Source organism: Microtus oregoni, unplaced genomic scaffold (genome assembly GCF_018167655.1).
Source record: "Microtus oregoni isolate MIOR12 unplaced genomic scaffold, Mior012 000043F_ref0000047, whole genome shotgun sequence".
Classification (NCBI taxonomy): Eukaryota; Metazoa; Chordata; class Mammalia; order Rodentia; family Cricetidae; genus Microtus; species Microtus oregoni.
In genome coordinates, this window is record NW_024543210.1 from 7,346,834 (window position 1) to 7,369,337 (window position 22,504).

General features: G+C 41.8%; 1 protein-coding gene across 4 annotated transcripts in view; it reads right to left on the bottom strand.

Moving 5' to 3' along the window:
• Positions 1-22,504, bottom strand: part of Vrk1 (VRK serine/threonine kinase 1) — a 71,830-nt gene that overhangs the window by 11,673 nt on the left and 37,653 nt on the right. For all 4 annotated transcript variants that reach the window (XM_041633264.1, XM_041633259.1, XM_041633262.1 and 1 more), the window contains 9 exons: positions 22,410-22,465; positions 15,617-15,686; positions 14,727-14,814; positions 11,809-11,917; positions 11,601-11,693; positions 9,152-9,284; positions 8,337-8,457; positions 7,914-7,972; positions 4,218-4,396 (listed from right to left, as the gene is read on the bottom strand). In XM_041633264.1, the coding sequence (XP_041489198.1) occupies positions 4,218-4,396; positions 7,914-7,972; positions 8,337-8,457; positions 9,152-9,284; positions 11,601-11,693; positions 11,809-11,917; positions 14,727-14,814; positions 15,617-15,686; positions 22,410-22,465 (908 nt within the window). The remainder of the gene's footprint in view (positions 1-4,217; positions 4,397-7,913; positions 7,973-8,336; positions 8,458-9,151; positions 9,285-11,600; positions 11,694-11,808; positions 11,918-14,726; positions 14,815-15,616; positions 15,687-22,409; positions 22,466-22,504) is intronic.

Consider the following 22,504-nt stretch of genomic DNA (forward strand, 5'->3'; position numbering starts at 1 on the left):
TAGAAGGAGTTTGGACAGGGTGGGGTGATAGGTGGGCATGCATATATATACATGTTACGGTGTTAAAGTATAAATTTATTTAATGAAAAAGAAGAACGTGACACAAAGAAAATCACCATTTCCCCTAAAATATGACTGAAAAGTAGAGCAAATGAGATGAGTGACCTACAAGTCCAGAGAGCAGTTTGTTTCACAGAGAGAAGAAAATGTGCAAAAGTTCAATGTGAAAAAGGAAAGTAGATTCCAGCTCTCCCAGATACCAGCAAAGACGGGGGACTGGGAGGCGGCGGGGGTGGGAGGGTTGCATGCTTACAAAGATGAATTCTCCCTCTCTCTCTCTTTTTTTTTTTTTTTTTGGTTTTTCGAGACAGGGTTTCTCTGTGGTTTTGGAGCCTGTCCTGGAACTAGCTCTTGTAGACCAGGCTGGTCTCGAACTCACAGAGATCCGCCTGCCTCTGCCTCTGCTGGGATTAAAGGTGTGCGCCACCACCGCCAGGCTCAAAGATGAATTCTCAAGTTCCAAGTTGAGTGTTACATCTTTACACAAGGGTTCCCAAGTACCAAGTATACATGAGGTTTAAACTAACAAACACACCCATAAACACACACACACACACACACTCACATTCTGTGGGGAAAAGTATGATGACGGGTAGAATAAAAAGCAAGAGGCCTCAAATCTGGGGGAGGGGAGCAGAAATCTAGTAACAAACAAAATTAACCAAACTGGAAGCTGAGGGATAATACAGCAGTGTCTTTGGCCAAATTACTCTTTCAGCGGAACAAATAGCACCATTTTTGGAAATTGTGGATTCATAAAGTTTACCATTTATAGCTCTCTTCAAGAAAAAAACTTATTTGAGCGCATATTCTAAAAAATGAGTCCAAGAGAAAAGACACAGTAACAATAAAAAATACCAACAGAAATATAAAACTCAGGAATTCCACAGCACCAAGGACAAGGAGCACACAAAGAAACAACAGGAGACTTGCATTAACAACCTGAGACGTGGGCTGTAGGGAGACATTCCTCTTATGGGGGATGGATACAGATTCTAATTAAGTCTAAATGTTCACACACAAAAGAGTTAAAATGTGTTAGAAAATAAGGGTGAGGACATTTGGGAAACAAGAATCCTCAGCTTCTTCCTGTCTAAAACATGAAGAAATGAACCCAAAACAACCATTTAGGGCATTTCTGCCACAAGCACTATGGCTCCAAGGCACCACTTTACAAACAGCTGCTGAAAGTAGTGACCAGGAAGAACGGAGGCATATCCAGGAAGTGAGGGGTGGTCCTATTCACCACTGAACCACACTGGGGACATCTTTCTAAAAACCTGCACCAGTAATCCCCAATCAGAAAGTGCAGCTGGGTGGTAGTGGCACTCAGTACCAGAGGCACTTGAGGCAGAGGCAAGATGATCTGTGAGTTCAAGACCAGCCTAGTCTACAGAATTAGTTCTAGGACAGTCAGAGCTACACAGAGAAACCCTGTCTCGAAAAACCAAAATGAAAAAATAAAAGAAAGTGCTGGCCAGGTAGGGAAAATAGGGGTAAAGTGGGGGGGCTGTACATTTAAAACCTCTCTGCAAAGGAGACACATCCTCCACAGTGGCCCATCAAGAGCAAGGCCTGATAGCAGAAGAATCAAAAGCATTCATTAGGTATGAGTCACCAGAACAAGTGTCAAAAGAGAAAATAAGAGATACACAGAGCAAAAGTCAGAAACCAGATCTTGCTTTTATGGCAGATTTCCCAAGACCCAAGCAATGACTCAAGAGCTCACCCCTAGGGAAGAGAACTAAGGCACCTACCTAGTAAGGAAAAACAGATCATAGGTCTGACAGCACAGGTTCTCCAACAGGCAGGTAATGTGATTAACAATACTGAGCTCAAATCCCAAACTATGAGGGGAAAAAACAGCTTTGTAAGATATAAAAGTCAGACACAGACACAATAATCCAGCAATCCAGGCAGAGCTTTCCCCACTCAATTAAGTACAATCAAGAGAAAAGTCACACCAGCAAGTTAAATACCAAAGGCAAAAGGAGAAAATAAAAGAGGTTGGAGAGATGGCTCAGTGGTGAAAAAACAAAAATTTATAAATCTATTCGACAATTAAAAAGGGATTTTAAAAGCGAATGGAAAGTTTTTACAGATTTATTTTTATTAGGTGTGTGCACATACATGCATGCACGCGCACGCACACAGACACACACATATAAAAGCAGGTACTCGCAGAGGCTGGAGGCGCAGATGCTCCTAGAGTTAGAGTTATAGACAGTTATGTGCTGCCCAGCATAAGTTCTGGGAAACAAACTTGGGTCCCTGCTTAAGCAGGTGCTCTTAACCACCGAGTCATCTCTCTAACCCCATTGAAATTGTTTTTAAAAGCATAAGCAGTTCGGTTAGATACTACATGATTATAATCTCAGGACGTAGGGAACTGAGGCAGGAAGAACTAATTTGAATACAACCTGGGCTACATAGGGAGAATGAATCAAAAGAGGCAAGAGGAGAAGAGAAAAAGAAAAAAGAAAATGTCCAGCTAAACAAATAGAACAATAACCATCACAATATCTATGTATTAAAAACAGCCAAATCTAGAGGACAACTGAATGGCATGAAGGGAAGGTTGGGAATTATCAGACACAAAGAAATAATTAAACCGCTGAGACAAATTATACATGGAAGATGTGTATGGTCTCTACAGCAGAAAACCACAAAGGGCACATGGAGGGAACCAATCAGCTGGCTTGAGGATACAGGCACTTGCCACCAAACCTGATGATCTGTGTCCAATTCCCAAAACATGGTGGAAGGAATGAACAAAACTCCCCCACAAGCTGCCCTCTTAGCCCACACAAGGTGCGCACATATGTACACACACTTACCCTTTAGGCACCCACTCTCTCACTCTGAGACAAAGAGTGTGTGTGTGTGTTGTTCATGTGTGTTCTTTAAAATAACTATTGAGACACAAGAGAGGCAGGTGAGAAAACACAGAAGGAAAGCTGAGGTAAGCCCCATTCATGGAAGAGACTGCTGCAAAGACAGCCATTCTTCCAGAACTGACCCATCACATCCATGAAATCTCAATCAAACCTCACACTTGTTTTTGTGAGAATACTATGACTCTAACATTTACGTGCAAGTGAAAGGACCCCTATTAGCAAAGTCAATTCTAGAGAACCACTAGATAGGCACTCACTGGATAGCAGGTGTCCAAAACAGACAAGACATGATGACCTGAGAGTCACTGCAACACTGTGGGACCCAAGAGTCTTTCCAGTAAGTGCAGATCAACCAGCAATTCACCATGGGAGACCTCATCTGCAATTATAACACTGGCAAGGCTTATAACAGGGGGACTCCAAGTTTAAAGCCAACCTGGACTTCACAGTGAGTTCAGGCCAGCCTAAGCAGTTAGTGAAAGCCTCTAGGGAAAATCAACAGTGATACAGCCCCACAGGAGTATGTACATAGTGTGCATGGAACCCCAGGTTCACCATCTAGGGAACAGTGGCAGGGGTGGGGTGACAAAGCAAACGAAACACCCCTCGTCTGCTCCACTTCGTTTTACAAACAAAAAGATGAAAATCCAGTCAAACTAAGAACTTACTTCAGTTATATGACTACCAAGCAGCTTCATAATTTTGCCACAGGCAAATCTGAGTATTTTATAATTTCTTAAAAAAAAAACCAAGAACAACAAAACTATCTTTCTCATTTTACATGCCAATCCCAGCTCTCACTAAAGGCACTAGCAGCTCTTCCACCGAACTGGCCATTACTTCTTAGTATTTCTCTGCTAACAGCTGAGTCCCTTGAATGCAGATAAACCCAACACTCCTTTAAAGATCCCATTCATGTTTGAAGGCATGCCAAGCCAAGCCATATGCCAACTTTCAGAGACATTTTCACCATATCCATAAACAAAGAGAAACTGAGGCAAGACTAAAGGTCACCCAGCAGAAAAGAACTCTTATATTCAAGCTTCAGTGCCCCATCAACACCTGTCCTCAGATCCCGTGAGGTGGCTCAGACATTTAGTAACCTGCCCCTGTAATGATGTAAGAACTCCACGTCCTCCAGTCCCCAGTGCTCTGCACCTGCTCTGCTGTCAAGCTGCCCCGCACACGGCAGCAAACCCTTCGCCTGCAACCCTGCCTTCAATGCCTATTAAAATGAATCCGAAGAATACCCAGACTCACCTTTGAAGCTGGCTTTGTCTTCATACTTCCATTCTCCACAGCACTAAAATCCAGTTTACCGTCATCTTTACTTCCTATAGCTTTTAGTCCTTGTGAAAGAATGTCACGTAAATTTTGATAAAGAGGTTTTTCAGTGTAGTCCAGTAATTTCACAGTTTCCATGTACTTAGCAATTTCACCTAAAACAATGACACATTTTATCACTTTTAGTCACAAACCCAACATGTCTGTCTCATTCCTAAAAAAACAGTCCATGGCCAATGTAAAATTACAATACAAGTGGGCAACATGTTAAAATAAAAACCTTGTTCTCAATCAAAGCTCAGTGCAAAGTATGCTTTTAAGTCCAAAAATTAACAGGTAAATAAAAGAACATATTTTGAGATACAATGTAAAAGACATTTCTGCAACCATAGAGACAATAAGAGAACATATTCAAACACACATAAAATATAAATATAAAGGAATTCAGAAAGTAGTTTGTCCTGAGATGCAGTGACCCCAGAAGCTATCAGTCCTGCAATGAAAAGCTGTATGCTATGAGGTGAGAATCAGAGCCCGAGAGCAGATTCAAAAGCACAAGACATGGCCAGAGAGGCCTGGGTTTCTGCGTGAGAAGAAACCTACCTGGAAGGATCAGCCCCTTACAAAGACTTTCCCTTGACACACACAGGCATCCACTGCCTCATCATCAGAGCCTTGATTACACAACCACTACCACAAACCCCAACTCCTGACAGAGTTAAATACACACACACAAACTGCACCCCATCAATCTCTCTGGTGTGTGTCACTGGAAATCTTATCCTCCCAGCTCAAACCAACATCTTTTCAGTCTTCCCTCTACTCAACATGAATATATGATGCTCTTTTGCCAGAGCGGTATCCATGCATAGATGCACATATAACTACTAGTTTAACTATGCAAGTGCCACTGTATGCCAGGCTCTATTCTGGACAGCTGAGATACAGCAGGGGCATAGGGGTGGTCTCAAATCTCTACTATCTTAACAAGAAAAAAAAGAAATCTGAAACACCCAAGACAGTATGGTTAAAACACACTGTATGAAAACATGAAAAATAAATAAAAATGTATTTTTAAAACTCCTGAAACAAACATTAGTATGTCTGGCAAAATAACCAAAAGCTTCTGTTTTAGATGAGAGGCAGAGAACTCCACCTTCACCATCATCTATGCAGAACACAAGAGCCAAGTTTGCTGTAGCTGGCATCTAAAGGCAAGAAAGTAGGTCAAAGGGCATCAGAGCACCTTCAGGAGCAAACAGCATGGCTGGGCTTGCATCAAGGTCTATGAAAAAAAGGATTTGGTATGCAAACTTATAATCCTAGCATTCAGGAAGCTGAGGCTGGAAGAGCACAAATTCAAGGCCAGCCAGGGCTACACAGAGGAACCAAGTACTGGCACAAAGGGATGGAAGGAAAGGGAAAGGAAACAACAAAGCAAAATTCCTACAGCACAGTAAAGAATACAGGGTAAAAATACATAAAAATCTGCCCTATTTTTATATACTGTTAGAACTTGGAAATGAAATGTTCAAACCAGAATACTTAACATAGAACAAAAAAAATATCAGTTACCCAATGTGACTGTGATGACAGCAAGATTTCTGTGGAGGCCAAAATACAACCAGAATTTAAGGAGGAATTTAATGGAAGAGCTGCCACAGTGGGCTGGAAGACAGGATTACAAAGGCGGTGGCTCTTCAAATCACAGCAGACTCGTTCTGAAGCCCAGCAAACATGAGGGGACTGACAGTGATGTGCAAACGTCAACAGAAATGCAGTCAAGACAAAGTCAAGGGCTGGAGAGACAGCTCAGCAGTTAAAGCACTGGCTGCTCCTCCAAGGATGTGGGTTCCGTTCCCAACACCCACATAGTGACTCACAACCATCTGTAACTCCACTCTAGGAGATTCAATGCCCTCTACTGGTCTCTGCAGGCACTAGGCATACCTGCGGTATTTAGACAGAGAAAAAATCCAAACACACAATTTCTTTTTTTTTGAGACAGTGTCTCTGTGTAGTCCTGGTTCTCCAGGAACTCACTTTGTAGACCAGGCTGGCCTTGAACTCAGAGATCTGCCTGCCTCTGCCTCACAAGTATTGGGATTAAAGTGTATACCAGTAATTCTTTATTGGAAAAAAAAAAAACCGAAAGTCAGGTTTAAAAAACAACAACACGCCGGGCGGTGGTGGCACATGCCTTTAATCCCAGCACTTGGGAGGCAGAGGCAGGCGGATCTCTGTGAGTTCGAGACCAGCCTGGTCTACAAGAGCTAGTTCCAGGACAGGCTCCAAAACCACAGAGAAACCCTGTCTCGAAAAAAAAAAAAATAAAAAAATAAAAAACAACAACACATAATTACTTAAACCACCAGATACTGCCAGGCAGCAAGACCAAAGAGAAAATTGCAATATCTGATAAGTATAAATGAGGACGAGACAAAAAGAACCATTCAAAGAACAGAGTTCACACAAGAATTCTGAAAAAACAACAAAAGATAAAGGAAGTCTTTAATAGGATACAAAGTCAACTGAATATGACTCTTCTCACACATAGTCAAACTGAACCCCAGGGAAATGGGCCCTGTACAGCAGACAAGACCCAGATATGCAGTAGCATACATAAACCATGGAATGTAGATATAGCAGAGCACCACACAGACATACAACGGAAGTCTTAGTGCACTCAGCCCAAGACTGAGGACAGAAACGGATGGTAACAGAAGGACACACTGCAGAGTGCTCCCCAGTCCCTCAACCAGGACCTAGAGGTAGTTTTTGTCTCTAGAATAGTGGTTCTCAACCTGTGGGCCACGACCCCTTGGAGGGGAGGTCCAAATGACCCTTTCACATGGGTTGCCTAAGACCATCCTGCATAGCAGATATTTACATTATGATTCATAACAGTAGCAAAAATACAGGTATGAAGTAGCAGTGAAAATAATTTTATGGCTGGGGGTCACCACGACATGAGGTGTATTAAAGGATCATAGCATTAGGAAGGTTGAGAACCCCACTGCTCTAAAAAGTAAAGCCATTGGCATCCCGTCTATTTCGAGCTGTAGACTCTTGATCAAAGTAAAAACCAGTGACCTCAAGATGACCAAAAAGGACAGTCCTCACATCCTCTAGAGCAGTCTCCCAACCTTCACACAGCTACTTCTTCACCTCCTCCCTACAATGTTCAGTATCCCATCCACAAGGCTGTCCTTGGCCATGCTGCTCAAAATTTAAAATCTCTCTCCTACTCTCTGTGCCATCTCTACATTCCCAATTCCATTGCCTGTCTTCTTATTCTCCAGAGGACTAACAACATAATGTGCCAACAAAAATCGCTGTTGTGTTCTTAGCTGCAGCAAGAGTGCCAGCATCCCGAGGGCAGAGGTAAGATGCAGCCTGCATTAACAGCAGTCTCTGGCACATACTACAACCTCCATAAACACTGGCTAAGCGAACAAAACATGCTTCCCCTGATGAAAGCAAAGGGTAATCATATGAGGCTCCAAAGCCCACTGAGCAGCTTGCTGACCAGCTCACTGTGCAGAGTTGCTTTTGGGAAGAAAGCACACCTCCAACAACAGTAACGTCCTAAAATGCCCCAGCTCACAGGCAGAGGGATTTTTCCTTCCAGAAACTAAAAGCTCTGTGAAGGTCTATGGAAACCTTCCCTACCTGGCTTGTTCTTCTCAGGAAAGCACTTCTCCATCAAAGCTGTGACATTGTCCCTGTATCTGTTGAGGAAGGAAGGAATGCTTAGTGACAAGTGACCAAGTGTCATTCTGAGCTCAGTCCCCTACCAGGACAGCACAGCAGGCAGTAATTCCAAGAAAAACAGCAAAGTTCAAAGAGCCCTGCCACCTCACCAGCACCTTCTACTTTAAACATCACTGAGCCAGGTGTGGTGACTGTGACATGCCTATAATAGCAACATTCAAGAGGCTGAGGCAGGAGGGCTGCTCAGCAAAGCACTGTCTAAAAAAATAAAATAAAATAAATAATCTAGAAAAAAAACCCAATAGGTCTTGTCAGGAAATTCTGACTAAAATCCTCTGTCCTATCACCACCCAACCCAAAATAATGTAAGATGTCCCTTACCTAATTTTAGAATCTCTAACGTAGTTGGGATCTTTCAAGTTATCCTCCCAAGGAAGACAGCCACTGAGCCACTGGATCATGCAATAACCAAGTATTTCCAAATCGCCACGTCGTGATGGGGCTACAAACACAACAAGATCAAGCAGAGTACAATAGCTTTCCAGAAAGACACAGCAGTCCACTCAAGTCCACCTTTCGGCAGAAACATTTGTCTGAATGTAATGAAAACATTGAACACTGGTCTGTAGAAAACAAATCTTTATCTACAACTAATAACCCAAACTGACTTAAACTTACTTAAAACCCACACTGAGAAAACTTAAGGTTTCACACTGCTATTACTGTCTAGGAAATACAAGTCTGAAAGCACCTAACATGCACTGTTATCTTTGGGAGACGGGAAGCTATTAAAATGTTGACACTCTAAATACTGTGAGGTCCACCGCAGCAAAAGACATAAACACCGGACTAAGCTAGCTTACACAAAAGCTACTCGCCATAAAGGCATAATACATAAGAAACCAGGATGTAGAAAACAAAGCCGCACAGAGGTGAGCTATGGGAACCCAAAGATCCAGTTATCCCTGAAGGGCAGGGGCATGCACAAGGGCCTTACCCTTCTGTAGGAGCCAAACCTTTGCCCTCTTTCTCATCCCACTCTGCTTCTTCCAGTATTCTTATCAGTCTACTTATTTACTTAGCATAATTAAGTACAGAAATTCAGAAGGAAACATCAGTACAGACCACGGCAGACACACCAGGTCACTGTAGACACGGCAAGCTACTGTGGACACAACAGGCCACTGTGAACATACCCACGCCATTGTGCGCATCGATGCTGGTGAACTCCAGTGTGCCATCATGGCATCTTTTGGGATCTTCTTTGTACTCTTTATGAACTCCATCTGGGCAGTACCGATAAGCAAGTCCATAGTCTACCAAGTACACCTATAAATTTCCAAGTGCCAAATTAAAGACAAAAAATCAACCCACATGTATCACTCAAAAAGTTCAGAAATAGCCGGGTGGTGGTGGTGCACACCTTTAATCCCAGCTCTTGGGAGGCAGAGGCAGGCAGATCTCTGTGAGTTCGAGGCCAGTCTGGTCCACAAGAACTAGTTCCAGGACAGGCACCAAAGTTACAAAGAAACCCTGTCTCGAAAAAACAAAACAAAACAAAAAGTACAGAAACAAAATACAACCACTTGGGGGTAAATTAACCTACGAGGGCAAACAGCAGCTCTCCAAACAAGTCAAATCTAGTATGAACATTGTAAAAGTACTGAACCAACCCCTACCTCCTCTGGAACGCTGGGAATTGCACCAAACGTTTCATAAATGCTAAACATGAGCTCTGCCACTGAGCTATTATCTCTGAGTAATTCTTACCTTTTTTTTTTTTCTTTCATTTTTCAAAGCAGGGTTTCTCTGTGTAACTTTGGCTGCCTTGGAACTCACTCTGTAGACCAGACTGCCCTCAAACTCACAGAGATCTACCTGCATCTGCCTCCCAAGTGCTGGGATTACAGGTGTGAGTCATCATTGCCCAGCCCTAATTCTTACTTTTAAGAAATCTTATTTTCTTTGCAGTATTGAGTCTAACTCAGGACCTTCCTCTGCCACTGAGCTACCCAACCCTCTCACCAACAACTTTTACTTTTAATTAATGTGAAATGACCATGAAGTGACAGTTCTTAGAAACTATTTCACTTTGCATATTTTCTTAGAAAAGTATGTGCTAAACTTCTAACTAATCCTGAGCAAAGCTTACTGGTGTCAAGTTTTTCTTAGAGTCTAGAACATAACTACCACACAAAGTAAGCTTTCAAGACAAAGTAAGCTTTCAAGACTCCACAAAGGAGAGAGATGAACAATGTCAGCACACAGTACAACAGCCGTCTTCTCTTGAGTCTTTACCTGCAGGCCTATTTACATCATAATTATTCAAGGGCTAAAATAATATTCAAAACTCTTATATGAGGTCTTTACCTACAGTTTAAAATACTACATTTAAAGTCGAGACTTCCAGATTAAAGCTAATTTGGAATGCAGACAGAGGAATCCAATGAGCAAAGTCTGTTGCTCTGACTAGCACACAACATTAGTACATGTGGCACCCATCTGATAGCCACACATACCTGATTCTCTGTCACAAATGCAGGCTCCCATATACATGTGAGCACAAAGATGGACTGAGTACTGGGAAAGTAACCCCATCCATGCATGCCTGAAAGGTAGGAGAGATGCACATGGCTGTCAAGTGCAAACTAACAGGAGTCAATTTTTTAGTAGGACTAGGCCAGTCCCCCCTAATCCAGCTATAGGACCTCTACTGTTCAGGTTCTTAGCTGTATTCAAGGAAACAGCTCAAATGAGATGGCTGCGGAGAGGTGAACCCTGCAATGCCTCACAGAGCGCCCCAGCACAGCAACTCTCTTTCTTTTGGCGCACTACACACACCCCTGATGATCTCCATAGCCTATCTAGGGGAAGCAAACACAGTGTGGTAGAAATGGAGGCAATCAAAAGAAAAAGGGAAATCTAAGCCATAGGTGGTTGCAAACAGGTAGCTCTATGAGAAAGAGCCAAGTTCATAGAATGTGGACAGACCACTGCACCAAACCAAGCACTCAGAACTTCCTTCTTATATAACACCAAGAAGTGCCATTCCAGCATCTTCTCTGCATAAAACATGGAAATGGCTACAAGCATCCTGTATGTCACTGACAACCGAGTTGACTCCAACACAGGTATACAACAGAGCTTTCTCCTCTTAAACACAGAACTGCAAAGGGAACGAAGCAAACTGAAGATGCACACCTGCACTGTGCCCTAAGGACAGACAAGTTCAGACTGCTCTGGCAGTCTGTACACCAAATACCAAACTTTCTGAGTAGCAGACACATCTGATGGAGCTCTTGAACAAAGGAAATTTAAAAAGGTGACAGAGCGGACAGGCAGATCTAATTCATTGGTGCACTATATAATTTTAAGCTTCCACCCCCAAATAGCTATTTGAAATTCATTTTGTACCCAGTACTTCTGAATATTATTTAGGACAAATGAGCCAACTTGATGAAGTGCCAGCAGTTCAAACTGCAGCAAGAATGCAGGATGGCAACAATATAAAAGTGTCTGAAGAACAGCACTGTTGGTGTAGCTACAACAAAAAAAAGAAGCAGAACTTGTGGGGGGTTCAGTACAGAGCACCCTACTTGCCCATGCAGCATGTTTTACAACAGCAAATATTGAAGTTATAAGGACCTGGTCAGGGTTCTTGTAGCTCAGAAGAAGGTTGGAGGCTTTGATGTCCCCGTGCACATACTCATGCTCGTGGATGTATTCCAGGATATCCAGCTATGGAGAACACACACAGTAAATTAATGCAGTACCAAACACGGCCAGCAGAGGACTGAGCTGTGACAGAAACAGCCCTTACTGCATCCACAAACAAGGATCAGAGCTCACATACAATTCTTAAGCTTAGCTGCAAAACAGTTTTCCGAGAAAACCTTTTGGCATTTGCTTCATATATTTTCTGAAGGTCACTCCCAAAGCGGTCCATTATCATAAACCTGTAACTGAAGACAAACAAGGAAAGTCAGTGAGGGAAATAACTAGGAACATGCATAGCAATGAACATTCTCCCTTCAGATTATGTCAAATTATGCTTAATAAGGCAGTATTATAAAAGAGGAGGAAAGGGGCATGAACACATACCATAAAGATTTCTCCCATCTAGATAGAAATCTCAAGAATTCAGACTGCTGTACTGTCCTGTCTACCACAGGGCAGAAAACCCTGACTGCTCTTTGGACTGGAGAGGGAGGGGGAAAGGAGTGGGGGGAGGGGGAGAAGGGTGGGAGGAGGGGGAGAAGGGTGGGAGGAGGGGGAGGGAAATTGGAGGCTGGGAGGAGGTGGAAACTTGTTTTTTTTTTTCTTTTTACTCCTTTTCTCAATTAAAAAAAAAAAGAGAGTTGCCCAAAGTCTACTGTGTCTACTGAAATCATGAAGACAGACACACAAGACAAAACTCCCCATGGGATGAGCACATAGCCACAGAAGTCAGCTGGTGCACCTCACCCCACAGTTTACCTCACCCAGGGCACTCGCCAGGCAGGCGCTCTTCCATCCTATTTTACAGAAGAACATTTTAGTGCCCTCCCCTCAAACCAAGTGGGCCCATGGTTTGAACCACTGTCTTCCACACACTGGAATAATAACAGTGTACAACACAAAAGTCACACTTCCATAATGTAGGTTTTTATGACAATAAAATATGGTGAGTTACAAGGAAACAGTCAGCTAATACTAAAAGATGGTGTCATAACATAAAATAAAGGATCCTATCCATTTTTTGAACTAGAAGAGAATTAGAGACTGTACATTTTTTTTTATTAGATAGTAATGCTTTAGGAGGTAAAGTTTATGTCAAAGTCATACTATCAAGTAGGGGCAAAATATCCATTTGTATCAAGATCCCCACAAAATATCCATTTGTATCAAGATTCCCACAACTCTGGCCTCTAATATAATAGAGAACAGTCATGTGACTTCCCAATATAGGTAGGCAGGTTTTGCACAGTTGAGAGAGAGGAGCCTCTTCCAAAGAGTTAGCCTGTGTGATCATTACAAAACTGAATAACAGTGTAACCTTTAACCTTTGCCGACAGTCTGTGCCCTAGGGTCACTACTCCTGTGATGAAGCACCAAGACCAAAGCAACTGGGAAGAAAAGAGTTTATTAAACCTACACTTCCACATCATTGTTTATCATTAAAGGAAGCCAGGGCAGGAACTCAAGCAGGGCAGGAACCTGGAGGCAGGAGCTTAGAGGCCAAGGAGGGGTGCTGCTTACTGGCTTGTTTAGCCTGCTTTCTTATAGAACCCAGGACCACCAGACCAGGGATGGCACCACCACAATGGGCTAGACCCTCCCCATCAATCACTAATGAACAAACTGCTCTAAAGGCTGGCCCATAGATCAATCTTATGGAAGTATTTTCTCAATCAAGTTTCCTCCTCTCAGGTAACTCTAGCTTGTGTTCAGTCGACACAGACCTAGCCAGCAGAGTCTGGAAGATGGGAACACTGTCTGATCAACACAAGGTCCACCACTAAAGCAGATTAACCAGGCCTTTGCTTTTACATGCAAATCACCCTTTCACTAACTCTGAACGAACGGCCCTAACATCTTCTCAACATTCCTAAATTATAAACAAATGACACACACAAACTGTTAGCATGTTCTCCTGAGAGAGAACTCTAAGACTGAATATTAAGAGAAAGCTGCTTCCAAACATGTCAGGTAAGGCCTCTGATGCTTTCTTTTTCAGGGACTTGGCTAAATGCTTCAAGTAATGAGAAAATATTAATTAGAACAAACAATTCCCAAATGGCAACAGAAGTATTTTTTTACAGTCCTCATACTGTCCTAATCACTCCCAAACAAGTTAAAGGAAAAGTAAGGATGGCTAGCAGGGGAGGCAGTTGGAAGAAGAATCCTATGTTCTATTTCTTCACTTCTGAAAGACTTATGTGATTATTTTTAGTGCTTCAACCTACAGTCAACACTTCATCCACGACCAGTCTGAGTCTCTTGCTCCACTGAGGAAGGTCAGTAAGCTCAGTTTCAGAAGGAATCATTACTAACAATAAACTGAGACACAGTTGGAGACTCGCTCAGCTATAGTTACCCACTCTGAGTCCTCTGAAGCTCCTGTCAGGTACCCTTTGAACAACCAGCCTTCCACCCACTACCTCTCTCTGGATTCCAGGGAGCCCCAGACTCCCTAAGAGGAGATGCATGGCTCTCTAGTAAATAAAACTGGCAGGCTTACACACTGGTCGCCCCATTCTCAAGTCTTTGCTAACACAGTACCAATTTGGCTTGGGCATTCCCTCCCCTTCCATGTATCAGTGAAACCAAGAAACTTGTGTGACCTGTGTGGCTTCTTGAACCTTTCCAGTGGCAGGTTTAAGCATAAGAATTACAAAACTGTGACCAAGAAAATGTATAAAGAAGTCTCACAGGACTCCAGGAGAAGTTCCTTGATAGGAAAACTCACAAGACATTGACACCAATTTCTGACACTGGCACCGTGTCTGCATGTGAGGTCAAGAAATGGAACAGCTTCCCCAGTGACACAAAAGGATATTAACAGAGAGCTAGACAATGAGGGTAACTGTGCAAGACAAACAAAGATGTACCTACAACCCCAGACTCAAGTTAGGCCCCAAACTATGGTGGATAGAGGGAAGCAGAGTTCAATCTTAACCCTCCCCTCTGCCGCCCTACAGCCCAGATGTACACCTAGTTATTGTGGGTGCTCAGCAATAAATTCCCAACTAAACCAACCCAACAAGAAATGCTTAAAATGTAGATTTTTACCTCTTTCCATTTTTATCATGTAGACCAGATCCCCAATACTTAGGAACACCAAGGTACTTCAATTTATGTGTACGAATCCATTTCTGAACTAGAAGTTGAAAGAGAGGCCTGCGATGACAACTTCTGTATGTAAATGGTCATTTCAAAACAAATAACTACGAGGAGAGCATACATACATGAGCAACAAACAAAACCACTCCTACTTGTAACAGGATGAGAAGAGCACAGAGGAACACAAAGTATCATAAAATTTCTACCAACCTGCAAAACAGTGCTCGGCTGTATCTTTGTCTTGAACTGGCCAGCTGTGAAACCAGTTCTGAAGTGCACAGCAACAGCACCGCTTAATGACATAGTTTGCCTGCTTCCCACCCCAATCTCTAGAAACACAGGGCTGTCTCCTTCAGTATTACATCTCTTCTTCACCTTGCAAATCAAGATGTAGGAGACACGGAGGTGCTGCTCCCACTCCCCTACTGTAGGAGTTGGGGCCTCAGATACACAAGAGATGAGAGCAGCCAGGAGGCTCGTTCACTGCACTTGGTCTCAGCAAACCCAGTGCCCACCCCTGTTCATGTGCTTCAGGTTTTAGCAAAATGCTCAAAAGAGTTAGAGACCATGTACTCGCACTTGTCAATTAAGGTAATTCGTATATTTCTTAGGCCATATACCATTGATTATTCATATACCAACAAACCAAACAGCAATACATCAGAATGACTTCCTGCAAATACCATTTGAATGGAATTTGTGTATGAAGCAAACACAAACAGAGCCACAGGATGTGACACTTTAACCTAGCTTATGTGAAATCAAGTCAGGCAAACTGCTTACTTTTACATATTTAAACCTTTAACAAGACAATTTTAAACATATTTATTGTTTCTTACTTTGCTCTGGTTTAGCAGCCCGCTGGTAAAACTTCAGTTCAGTGAAAAGAGGTCCATTGTCACTGGGTTCCTTAGAATACAAGAGTCAATTAAAATTACTGAATTATTTTCACTGAGCCTTCAAAAATGGAGTAAATCTAATTTTTCCTACAACAAAATGTAACTTTGGTATTTAAATTTTTAAGCTATTAAAAGATTAAATTCAACTCCTTAGAAATATTTTCCATGTTCTCACAATAATCTTTATTTCTCTGAAGCTCAACTTTCATAAGTGATGAATTATCAAAAATTTAGTTCTCTCTGCAGAAGTTTAAGACAAATGTTTAAACTAATTTTCATCTTTATTAAGCAAAGGCCAGCAACCATGCTAAATGTATCACCACCAAGGGCCTACAAGACATTCCCGAGATTTAATAAGATTCAACCCTGATTTAACCAACTAAGGCTGGACTTCCATTCCTTTCCTTCATTCTTCCCTTGGTTCTACCTAGTTATCAGAACCAGCAGGAATGGATCTGGATCTCCAGAGCAAAACAGCACTCTGCTCTTTGCTTTCTGACACTGACTCCTATGTTTCTCAGACAAAGAAACCTCCAACTTTTGTAAAGTCAAAAGGAATTAGAGCTAAATAACTGTTTCCCCCAACTTTACTAGACAGTATCTATTTCCTATTTCAGTGCTCTGCTGTATCTTTGTCTTGAACTGGCCAGCTGTGAAACCAGTTCTGAAGTGCACAGCAACAGCACCGCTTAATGACATAGTTTGCCTGCTTCCCACCCCAATCTCTAGAAACACAGCCCACGTTGTTTAATAAATATGGATAAGGAATAAGCTATTATTTTGTTGGCTTTTTAAATACTGAGTTTGGTCTGGCTTATTGATAGTAGTATTTACTTAATGTTTGATATTTTATACTGATTTTAAAGGAATGACAACTTCAAATAGGAAAGCAAACATTTCTAAACTAATCTGAGCAAAGTATTTTGGACAGAAAACCTGCATGGCTGAAGTTAAGGTTCAGAGCTCATTAGACCTGGCAAAGATCTGAGCTGCAGCTCTTCCCCATCTCAGCAACATCTGCTCCAAACCCTGAAAATAAGTACATCTACATTTTCTCCACTGAAGAAACCCTCCATTACTACAGAAGTTAATTTGGGTCCTTGAGATGTCAATTAAAACCTTTATTCCATAGACAGTTCTCTCAGCTCACAAGTCTCCAGGTAGCATGTCTACCTGACTCGACTCATCGGCAATCAAGCATACCTAACTCCAGAGAGCATGTAAGTCACAAATGGGCAACGCTCGGATCAGAAAGAACCCAAACGGTTTGCCATACTTGCTATAGCTCAGCCTCAGGAAATCAGTGTTCAAGGGCCTTAAACGTCACCAAGCTCTGACCCAGATCAAGTCCCTGTACTCAAGTGCAAATGTCAAGGGCCTAATTGATGTGCTAAAGCAAAAAACTCTCCCTACCTGTTTCTCAGCTGCACCAGGAGCCAGAAACATGAGCAAATGGGATTGAGCAAGTCACAGAATAAGTGAAATTAAAGAAAAAGAATTTTGGTTAACTTTTAGAATGACTCATTAATAAAACCCAGACTTGAAGGACACTTTCCCAAGACCACTCCTGGCTTACTACCAACAACGTAAAGCTTTTGATTTATTCAGTTTCAGCCTACATCCTATCAACTTTAATTTTCAAGTTTCCTTCAAGCAATAATTTATTAAACTTCTAATGTGACTCAACCATATAAATGAGAATGTTATAATGCAGGCTTTCTGAGCACTTTCTTACATTAGCTATCCAATAGGCTTCCATTATGACAAAGTAAAGGAACTACTTCTTGGCACTGTGCTTTAGCTGAAGCGAGCTATCTGTGGAGAAAATACCTTATCTCAGAACTAAAATTGTATTAACATATTTCAAATCTAAAATACTTTGCCAACTCTATAATAGCCAAGATTTAGAAAAGAAATTGGGACTGACATTTTAACTAGAATATCACTAAACGTTTCCTTAAGACTTCTAAGTGTCAAAATGACGATGACAACAGGAAAAAAATTAAAATGTGATATATTTCAATGGCACCATCCAAAAGCAACTGGCTGCCATTTAAAAATGAAGCTGTACAAAGTTTCTCCTTCTTACCAAAAAAATTAAGATATCTAAATTGAAAATTCACCACACACATCATAACATCAGGCAAAGTCCTTCCCAGGAGGCTATGAAATAGAAACCATCAGTTCTCCAAGAAAGGACCACCAAGCACCAGCTCTGGGTGACACAAACTGGAAGCTATCTTCAGGCTTCCAATTCTGTTCCCACAAAGGTGACAATGACTCAAAGAACTAATTCTTACTAAGTCTTCGGTTAACTGTGGGAGGGAAGAATTAGAAAAAAGTCTTCTCATATTATCCAGTTTACTTATTTACTACTTCTCCCTGACCTCCTAATTTCATATGCACACACGTGTGTGCCCACACACACACACAGCCTCTGAAAGTAGAGATAAGCTAACTTATGACACAGAAGCACTATCCTATAGCACCTTGCATCAGTAAAGGTTGAAGAAGGCCCTAAGCACACACAGGAGGCAGTGTGTGGGAGATGCTGAGACATCTAACGTGCATGTGTGTCTTACGTTCACACCAATACCAAATGAAGGTCTACAGAGCTCATTCACAAAGCAGGCATGTCAGAAGTAACCAAGTTCTCAAGGTGGAGACTCAGAGCAGAAGCATGGGAAAGGATCTCAGAGTCAAAGTCCAGATCTGGAGACATAATCCCATCCGACATGATAATGGTTCACAATGCGGCAGGTTCTAATCTGGATCTCCACCTGACTTATCAAGACTTGGTTAAAGTTATGTGATTATATAACTTTGCAGTAAAAATCAACTTAGCTGTATGTCTTAAATAACTTGCCCATTTTTGTTCTAAAAATAAAAGGCATGCTCATTTTTCCAATGCACAAGTATCGTGGTATGTCTCTTCATAGAACCATCTTATAAAGACCCTTACATACTAAACTTCACATCTTGCTGTTCTGGTATCGTGCCCAGGCAGTCATTCATGTTCTCTGAAAACACAAGCCTTAGCTAGCACTGCAGCAGCCACAGAAACCTGCCTAGCAGCCAGCAGGCTTTGCACCCATTTCAGCACCGCACATACAAGCACCTGTCACAACCCTCATGTTTATGTCTGAATGGCAACTGTTCTGGTTTTAATGCAGAAAAGGTTTATTAATCGCCCTACATGCTTGTATTTGATGTCCACCTCCACTTTGAAGACTACAAAGCTGTAAGAAGAGAAATGATGATCCAGTCTATCTATTCCCAATAGAGAAAGGTGAATCAAAATGATAAAAGTAAATGAACAGAAAAACAGGTAAAAGGGGATAGAAAATTATACCTTAATAAACAAACAAACAAACAAAACAGGAATGTAAGAACTGCATAAGTAAAGGACATTTGAAAAAAGGTCATTATCGAGTAACTTAAAATCTACTTAGATTTTAGAGAAATACACACAATTTTTTTGAATGGCATCATAAGGATATTAAAAGTGAAATTGTATAATAAATGACAATACAGTGATTGACACAGGAATTTAAAGGACCCAAAGGTTTCAGTCACCAAGAGAACAGCAGCCAACTATGCCTAGACTCCCCTCTGAAGGCTGGGCAGCTGTTCTTCCAGGACCACAGACCACAACGCTGGAAGAACTACTAAAATATGAATCACAAGAAACCAAGCACTCATCACCATCTCTATTACAAAGAGAAGAACAAAGGACAACAGAAGACACAGAATATTAGACTAGGTCTGAAAATAAACATCCTTAAAACTTAGAACTTCAATGTGCTCTGATTAAATAACTGGAAATAATGATCCTACCCATTTCCCCTCAGCCAGATAAGTAAAAAAGGTAGAAAAGTGAAGTTCATTCCACTTATAATGAAGCTCAAAGTTCTAAGGTAAAACAGAGGCTGCCAGAGGTTCAGCTCACACAGAACAGAACAAACGCCATCACTTAGCACTCTCCTTCTAAGACTTGGAGACAAGTATGCAAATTAGCCAGCTGCAGAGGGGTCTGAAAGCCTGGACCAGTTTGCTCCACACAGTCTTGAGTCATAGGAGGCTTACTTCCTTCTCAATGGAATCCTCTGAAGACACTTAGAAACTAATCTTACCCACAGGTGTCATGTTTCCGTCTGTACAGACGACAGGTACAGACAACTCCCCGCAACTGATGCACATGACTAGTGTCACCCTAAGAACTCTATTTCCTCTGCCTGCCAGCAAACCCAGCAGTTCAGAAGGAACGCCATTCCACAAGGAGAAAGAAAGCTCCAACGTGGAAGGACAGGAGACAAGGGAACGAATGGCAGGAGACACAGACACAGGCACAGGCACTAATTAATACGCCACGCAGGACGGGCAGAGGCTGACTAAGGCCTATAAATAAAGGCTGTGGAAGCACTCACCTCACACACTCCACAATGGCGCTCAAGACCTGCCTGCACTCTAGAAGATGAGACACGAGTGCACACCCAGAGGTCCTTGGGATAAGGAGCCAGTGCAGCCACTGGGAATCAAACAGCCAATGCTGCTGACAACAAAGCCGGTCAGACTCAAAGAGTCTAATATAGAAATACTTCTGGAAAAAGTAAAGATCATGATGCCTTACGAATAAAGACACAAAAGTCCTGAGCAAAGCAATTCCAAACGACATAAGAAGCCTACTTCAGTCTACCTAAATGGGGTATATGCTACAGCTTTAGCTCAGTATCAGAAGCCATATTAACCAAAGAGGAAAAGAATCTAACAAGTCAGCTAAAAAGATATATAAAAGCATTTAAAAATGAACAAGGCAACTATAAACTAGAAGGAAATAGTTATAACACACATATCAGAAAATAAGATTTAGCCAGAATAACTCACCCTACTCAACTATAAAAGGCAACACAACCCAGTTATTACAAATAATTTTCTTAAGAAGAAGCAAGAGACTGAAGAAGCACTTATCACAAGGAAAGGGGGCTCACTTATGTGCTTGGAAGTAAACGCAAACTGAAACCACAAGACAACCACCGCAAACCTTCGATAAGGGCTAGGAAAGTAAGCAAGCTCACAAAGCTGGGCACACCCACTGTGGGCTGTCAGCAACCACTGGCAATGTGAAAACCCGCAAGTCACTTCAGAAATAGGTCCGGAACTTTTTAAAAATGTAAATGTTTATCCTTCCTACAGAGAAGCGATTCAGCTTCTAAGAGAAACAAAAGCCTATCCCCACCAAAAGATCCTCCAACAACCTACATGGAAGGTTTCTAACAGTAGCCCGAACTATAAACAGCCCAAATGCCTTCAGCGGGTCAATAAAGTACAGTAAATGACTGATAAACTAAAAATACAGTGATCCTTTACAAATATCATGCTGAACACACAGCATTTTATCTCGCATAAACTCTAGACAGGGGAAATAACTGAGAAGGGGACAGGGCTCAAACTCAGGACACAGAGTTCTCTAGAGGCAGCAGAGAGGAGATACTGCTTGCTCTACAAGGGGCAAGGGTGACACACTTGCACATGCCTGTCACATGTCTTCACATACTGATTTATTAGCTTAATGTGTACTGAAAAATTACACTTCTTAGTAAATGTTTTTTACATGCTCACTAAAACAAGGGCTAGCAATAGCTCTGCAGCTAAGAGCACTGGCTGCTCTTCCAGAGGACCTGGATTGTATTCCCAGGACTCACATGGCAGCTCACAACCATCCTCCAGCTTCAGAGGATCCAATGCCCTCTTTGGCCTGCAGGGCACCAGGCACACACATGGTTTACAGACATAGATGCAAGAAAGCACACATCAAATAAATAAATTAGAAAAAAAAAGGAAAAAAACCTCTCAATTCTGGTCTAAATTGGCTCCTAGGGAGTCAAATATATTATATTTGAATACAATAAAATGAACGACAAATTCTGAGGCACTTCTAAGTCCCAGGATCTATAACTTTAGTGAAAAAAAGAAGATGACAGGGAATGCGCACTGAGCTCTCCACAACTCCTCTGCTGGCTCTATTTAACAAGGGTCTACACGTGTATCAAATACGGGGTGAGGGGAACTACAAGCTCTGCTGAGCAGAACAATGTCTAAGTGCAGAGAAAATAAAAACGGTGATTAAATATAAAGATGCCTCAGTTCTCCAGTCTGTAACTGGCCTCGTTACTCAGTGTCCAGTGTGGCGCTACCAATCCCTGCACATGCCACTAACTGCAGCATAAGAACAGCAAAGAAGGCCCTGCCACCCCAGGGGAGAGAATCACAACTACTTAAAATGAACATGGAAGGGAATAAAACTGACAGCAGGCAAAATAAATAAATATACGGATGGATGAATGAATGGACAGAAAGACAGACAGATAGAGGGATGGATGGATAAAAAACGCCCAGGACAAAATACAAAAATAAAAATCAGCTTAGCATGATGTTCCAGGATATAAATATAAAACGTGCCTGCCTGGTGTGAAACAGATACTTCCACCCCTGCAGACCTCTGTCATTTTCCACATACCCTCAAATTGTGCCCCTCTAGTTCAGGGGAGCTGAAGACTCTGAACTCAAGTTACTTAAAACTATAAAACTACTTATGTACTTCATTAAATATTTATGAAACATAATTAACAATGCAATACCTTATGGTTTAATTCTAGTCATCAAAAAAGATGTTTTACAAAATAAATCCCAACTTACACTGATAAAAGAAAAAAAATGAGCAGTATTTTCTTACCACTTTCACAACACAGGGTGCGTCACTGCCAACCGGTTTGGAAGAATTTGTGTCCGCTGTTTAAAGAGTGAGACATTCACATTAGAACAAGCAGT